Source organism: Haplochromis burtoni, unplaced genomic scaffold (genome assembly GCF_018398535.1).
Source record: "Haplochromis burtoni strain Fernald_Lab_line unplaced genomic scaffold, NCSU_Asbu1 Contig_1629, whole genome shotgun sequence".
Lineage (NCBI taxonomy): Eukaryota > Metazoa > Chordata > Actinopteri > Cichliformes > Cichlidae > Haplochromis > Haplochromis burtoni.
In genome coordinates this window covers 23,814-30,239 of record NW_024583990.1, presented here as the reverse complement: position 1 = coordinate 30,239, position 6,426 = coordinate 23,814, and the positions used below count along the sequence as shown (strand labels likewise).

Here is a 6,426-nt window from a genome sequence, read left to right as displayed (position 1 = left end):
AGTTTTGACTTGTTAAAACTTACCAGTGACGTTGAGTCTGCAGCTCGCAGAGCTGAGACCATAATCTGTGTTTACTTGACACTTGTATTGACCCGAGTCCTCAGTCCTGAGTCTACACAGCTGGAGTCTGATTCGTCCTTCTCTGAGGGCGTCTTTGTCACTCTGAACTCGTCCTGAAAACTTTTCATCCTGAGACTCTGAGACTTCAGCACCATTATGGACATGATACAGGAGTGAGAGTTTATCATCAGTTATCAGTTCACAGTAGATGTTTAGATATCTGCCTGTTTCTACTGTGAACGTCCACTCCAGTGTGATGTTGTGGTTCTCCTCGGCCTGATAGGAGGTCTGAGTCACATTCACTACAAATGATCCTGTTGAGGAGACAAAGAGAGAGGAGCAGACACTCTGAGGACTGGATATGTTGGGCATTTTTATAACTGACATCAACAAATTTTCCTCTTCTATTACCATCCATCTCTATTCACTTCACTCCTCTTGTTGTTTTTCCAGATCTCTGCTGTCTCTCTGTGGGCATTTTGCCTCTCACACACTTTTTCAGTGAACATCCTCTTTTTGTCCATATACTTAGTCATTTTCCTTTTTCCTACAGAAGGATAACGACAAGAATTTGGCAGGTAAATGTTACACACACACAAACAAGGAGCACGCACACACACACACACACTCAGGGGATTAGCTGACCTCCTCTAGTGGCAACACACAACAGTCCAACTGTGAGAATCTGAATAAGGCAAGAATAAAGCTGTAATTCTCTTCAATTCTGTATCTGGTGGCTCTGTTTCTTTGTCAAAATGATAGCTGCACCTGCTCCAATGAGGGTTGAAGTCCAAAATGATAAAAATAGGAAACACTCCTTTACACATAAAATGGTTTTACAATAGCTGTAAAATGAAAATATGTGATTGCAGTAGGGGTTAGTGAGAGTTAAAAAATCCATACAATACCATCTGATAAGTTAGCTCTGGGGAACACAATCAATGTTTTGGGGGTTGCAGTGTAGTTAGAATATCTGGATAGTCAATGAAGAAAAATATGTAAGAGCTTAAAAATAGCAGGAGCAACAACAGTTTCCCTCTGTTGCACTCCACAGGGACTGTGCACCTGTATGTATGAAGAGTCGGCTCAGTTGTGACTGGTCAATATTAAATGCACCACACCTGGACTACAAATCGAAACTGGAATGATTCCAACACCAAAAATCTTGTCTCTTGCTTACAGATTCTGCAAATTCACATCCCGTATTTGTTGCAATGGGAGAGATGCTTTGTGTGTTTTCAGAAAACTTACATCACGTCATGTTTTCTGCATTCTTCAGAGTTTTAAATGATGGCAGATGCATGTTCATATCAGCTGACTGAACATATGCTATAAACATCTCCAGTGCCAACAGAGGACACTCATTTATTTGTGCCTTTATCCCAGAAGGCCTCTTACCTGCGGGCAGATAGAACTGCAGAGTGAAAGTTAGGCTTATAGCGAACCAATCATAAGGACAACGACGTCATTATTCTACAGCAATTACATGGTGCAATCAACTTTTATACCTCACAATTATAAGTTAATGCAAAAAAACTTATTTAATGTCACTTTAAATGAACTGTTTCTTTGGCAGAAATGAAAGCATGCAATAGAAATAATTAAACACCGCTATATAACAACGTCCCAGTGTTACTACATAATCCATCAATGCCTACATTTGCAATGAAAATTGTTATTAGTAAATTATCCAGAGTTACAAGCACACTGCTAGAAAGCCCCTGCTGCTCTACCCCTAGTTTTTTTTTCTTTTTCTTTTCTTTCCTTTCCTTTTCTGTTCCTTTTTTATTATAAAGTTAATGTCCCCAGGAAGTTGGCCACTATGTTGTGTCTGGTGAGCGTTTTTCTTGTGATGTTTGTTTTTTGTGTTGTTTGTGTTTCCTGTTCGTTTGTTCTGTTGTTGTTGGTGGAGTGTGTTTGATGTTGGTTTTGTGTTTGGTTCTGTTTTTGGTTTGTTTGTGTTTTGTGCGTTCAACTGGGTCGTAGTTCGTCCTGTGTACTTCCTGTATTTGATGGTCGGTTGTCTATTAGGTGTTTGTGTCTGTTGATTCTCCAATGTGTTTTGATGTTTTTTAGGTTTTATTGTGGTAGTTGTTTTTTGGAATTTGTCTTTGTTTTTGGTGTGGGTGTGGGTTTTGTTGTATTGGAGTGTTGGTGGGTGGTGGAAGTGTTTTCTACATTACCTCCCATCGAGAGGGATTGCTGTGGGTAGTATTTGTCGGAATGAATTAATTGGTGTGGATTCTAGAATAAAATATCATGACGTGTTACAACCGACACACTGCTAGAGCCAAGAGTACTTGTGCTCCTTTGGCTGTGTTTTTATCAATATGTCCGCATCTTATTCAGTGCTGCTGCCCTTAAGAATAAAATAAAAAAAAAAGCACCGCAATGCATACCGATTTCGATTTTAGGAGCCTCCCACTTTGTCCATGTTTGGACCGGGATATCTGTACAGGAAGATCTAGGACTAAAATATGCTTGACAAGACCTAGACAAATTTAAAATATAGCCCATATAAAATAGTTCCAGGTAGGCAACTCTGTAATACTATAAGATGCAGATCAGGCCTATTAAGACGAAGCGTGTTCGTGTAGTCCGTTGTAACTTTTATTGGCTCTCTCTTGATAAAGGCTTAAGAGAGATAGTGGCCATTGGGATGGTTATAAGGTTTGTAATAAGTACCCCCCACAGGACGTAATTCCACCGGTCTATGACCTTTGGAGATATGTCAAACAAATGCAAGACATTTAAAGATGAGTTAACTCTTTCTGGCAGTGAAGGACAAAGCTATTGTTGTTTGCTCTTGCGTCACTTCCACTCCACATGAAGGTACAGGTTTATATTTCATCGTTAAGTGTGAACAACTATCAGGATAAAAGGTCTTACCTTCGACTCTTTGAAGTCTTCTATACTCTTTTATCCCATAGCTCGCAGTAGTTCGGGTGAGCGCGTATGGTTGATATAGCGAAGCCTCGGCTATTTCTTTCTAACCTCGAGTTGAAACTTATGAATAGCTGTTCAAGTTTGAGTTGTTTATCCCATTTTAGTCTGCACGTGGACGTGTGGCTTTGATCTCTATGGATGTCAGACAGTAAAGTGTTAATTGTTTATCCAGGGTCGACTGAATATGTTCAATTTTCGTTCTCTGCATTAATGATAGCTATTTACTACTCGAGTGCGAACAAGCACTGCATACTAATGGCACATAGAACAAAATAGATAGATAATGCCAGCGGACAACATCATTGGAAGAAGCACTCATAAAAACCCAGCCACAGGCAAGGTCAAACTCCTGTAATAGGTATAGGAACGTTTAAATAGTCCTCACTCGGGACTCAGATCTCGGAAAGAAGGAAAACATATAGGAACTAAATGCACGGACAGATCATGCAGAAGAAATTAATGTATAAATATACAAAAAGAAAGCAACAGGCATGAAAACTGGAGGAGAAATGAGGGAACAAGTCATTGAAATGGAAGAAGGGTAGCAGGACAAAAGAGTAAAAGAAAGAGTCAGAAACAGACTTTTTTCCCCCCTTTGGGCTTCCAGACTGTCATCACAAATTAACACTCCTTCTCATTCCTGTTCTTCCCTTCTTCACCCTTTTTTTTCTTTTCTTGCTTTCTTATCTTTCCTCCATCTTGACATGATGTTTCCCCCTTTCTACCTCTTTATCATTTATAAATGTAATTTCAGTCCTACCTCTTCTTCCATGATTTGTTCCTTTTTTTCGGTTTCCCTTTCCTCTTTACTTTCTTTCTCACTCTCTTTACTTAATAGTCGTGTTTTCCACTTTCTCTTTTTCTCTCTCCCAGTTATAGGCTTTAATTTCTCAGTTCACTCTGTCCAGTCTATCAACTTTACCCTCTTTTCAATTCCCTATTTCTTATTGCTTTCTTCTCTCCTTTTCCATTTCTTCCATTTCTATTTTCTGTCTCTCTTTACACTCTCTTGTCTTGCAGAAAAAATCTAAATATAGCTTACTAAGATTTGTAATCCGTAAATTGTCAAATTTATAATGTATTCATTGATTGGCGTTTCTCTTTAATCTCGCAAAGTCAAACCTCATGACGCACTCAGTCCGTTTTGTGCATACTATGAGTGAGCAGCTTAAACAAAAGGGGACCTGAACACACTCCGATGCCGAATCTAAATATGAGACCCTCCTACGGTGTGTGGGGTGGACTGTGTGCTGTCTGACGTAGTGTACTGTGAAGGTACAAGTACTAGTGAGATGTTAGAATTGCGCTGGGCTGGAATGCTCTGGCTTGCCATCTTTTTAACCACAATTAGAAAGCTTTTCTGGACAGACGTACGAGACTCAAGGTTCACAACACACGAATACAAGAGCGAAACATACCCCTCACTACGACATATCAGACATAAGACCGGCTTCCACCACATAAAACCGCTGAAGGAAACCCTGGCAATTCTACAGACGTTCTACAAATGGAAGGTTCATTTTAGTGCATCGTTAAATGAGCAAAAGACTCGGTTGCCTTTCCATCAACAAACTTGTATATCTTCATCGATGTCACACACATGCAGGCATTGCATACATTAAACGCAGCACTCAGATGATGAGCCTGTATGGCCACACTTATGTACCCACATGATACCTTCTGACAGCTTGCTATCAACCCATCGTAACATATAATGATCCCTGCAGTAATGTTACTATGTACTATCACACAAAAGTAGTCAAACCACATGGTCTACGCACCCTCTGAAGGAGTACAGAGACCACAAAAAAGTGTTTAAGTCCACTGAATATTGTTTTCAAAAGGACAAAACTACAATATATTTTTAACATATGTTTATTTAAACGATAGTTGCACAGATTAAGAATTCTAATCATTAAAAAAAATCTACAAAACAAGTCAATAGTCCTTCAGCTGGCAAATATTGTTCTCGTATGTGATATTAATAATAGAAAGTTTTTGACTAATGTTTATTACTCTTATGTGGTTTTGAATCAGTACTGTTGATCTTCTGCTGTGAAACTTTGTCCCATTAAATCTGAATGTAACAGTGCACTGGAATTTTAATATAGATACACATACGAGGATCCTGCAAATGACCGGAGATGAGTTCATAAATGTGATAAGGGAGATGAGTCAGAAAATTAGTTATTTGCATGGCTTGTAATCTTGTAAATTGAGCTGAATAAATGACATAACTAGTGATATGTTGTGGTTTGTAAAAATTTTCAGACAAATTTTACAAATTATTGCATGACTCAGATCGCTTGTGCATAGTATAAGAAAATAAATCGATAGGATTTTAAAATCAAACTCACCCGCACAGGTAAAGCCCACGAGGGAGACAGACAGTAAAGTCCAGCAGAGCCACGGAGATGTTACAGCAAACATGTTTCATGAAGCACACTTAAAGTTCACAAACGGAAGTTATGTTGGGTGATGGAAGGAGTCGTGTTTTTGGTTCCTGTTTTTTTATTTTTCCCAACGCCCATGCTTGTTATTGGATAAAGTGCTGTCGACGGTTCACTGGCTGTCTCCCTGGTCACACCCTGGTGACAGATTCTCTTACACATAAGTAAGGTGGCTGATTAGGGGCAAAGTGCCCAAACGATGTTTTTGAGCTTGGAGAAGAAATTGCTCTTTACACACAGAGCAAAGGAAAACCGTTGCCAGATCTAAACTGGCTGTGTGACTGTGGGACAGGTACAAGGACATCCTGTGATCGGGATGTTCCTGGTACCAAGGAAATTATACCACGTTACTCAGCCAATCAACTAATCGATTAGTACAATCATGATCACATTTTAAATGTCACATAGCGGCATAGCGCATAAACATGTCAGATTGTACTTTAAACACGTTATACAAAATTACAAAGAGAATGGAGAAAAATGCATTTTTAATAAATTAGATATTTTTGTGCATTATTAAAAAACATTACTGAAAAAGATGTCATATAATATTAAAATATCTAATATGATCTGATAAATTTGCCAAATTAACATCTGAAAAAGAAATATCATCAGCTGTAGCGTGTGGCATTATGACTGATGCACATTCTCCCAAAATTCATGACAACCATCTCTATAAGACGTAAAATCTAAAATAATAATAATAATAATAAACAGCTAACAATGCTTTGGCTACAGCCTGATCTAGTGGCAGATGGCTGAAGACACAGTGGGAACAATAATGCATTTGCCATAAGTTTAATTTTTAAAATAGCTTTTATAGCTTCTTTTTTTTTTTTACTTTACACATAACCCATCCATAAATCATCTTGACTACATGTTATTTAAATACATTTACAAATATAAGCAAAGCTATTAGACACATAAAAAACTTCCATCAGGTAAAGTGTTGATCCTCCAGGTGAGTGAG

At 38.4% G+C, this 6,426-nt stretch overlaps 1 protein-coding gene across 2 annotated transcripts in view; it reads right to left on the bottom strand.

Annotated features, from left to right (window-relative positions):
• Positions 1–6,426, bottom strand: part of LOC121813402 — a 12,824-nt gene that overhangs the window by 1,004 nt on the left and 5,394 nt on the right. Inside the window, exons 1-2 of one of the 2 annotated variants that reach the window (XM_042217144.1) lie at positions 5,364–5,464; positions 24–374 (exon numbers count right to left, since the gene is read on the bottom strand). In XM_042217144.1, the coding sequence (XP_042073078.1) occupies positions 24–374; positions 5,364–5,436 (424 nt within the window). In that variant the 5' untranslated portion in view covers positions 5,437–5,464. Of the gene's footprint in view, positions 1–23; positions 375–5,363; positions 5,465–6,426 lie in introns of those variants that run through there. The other variant, XM_042217145.1, reaches the window with a different exon arrangement.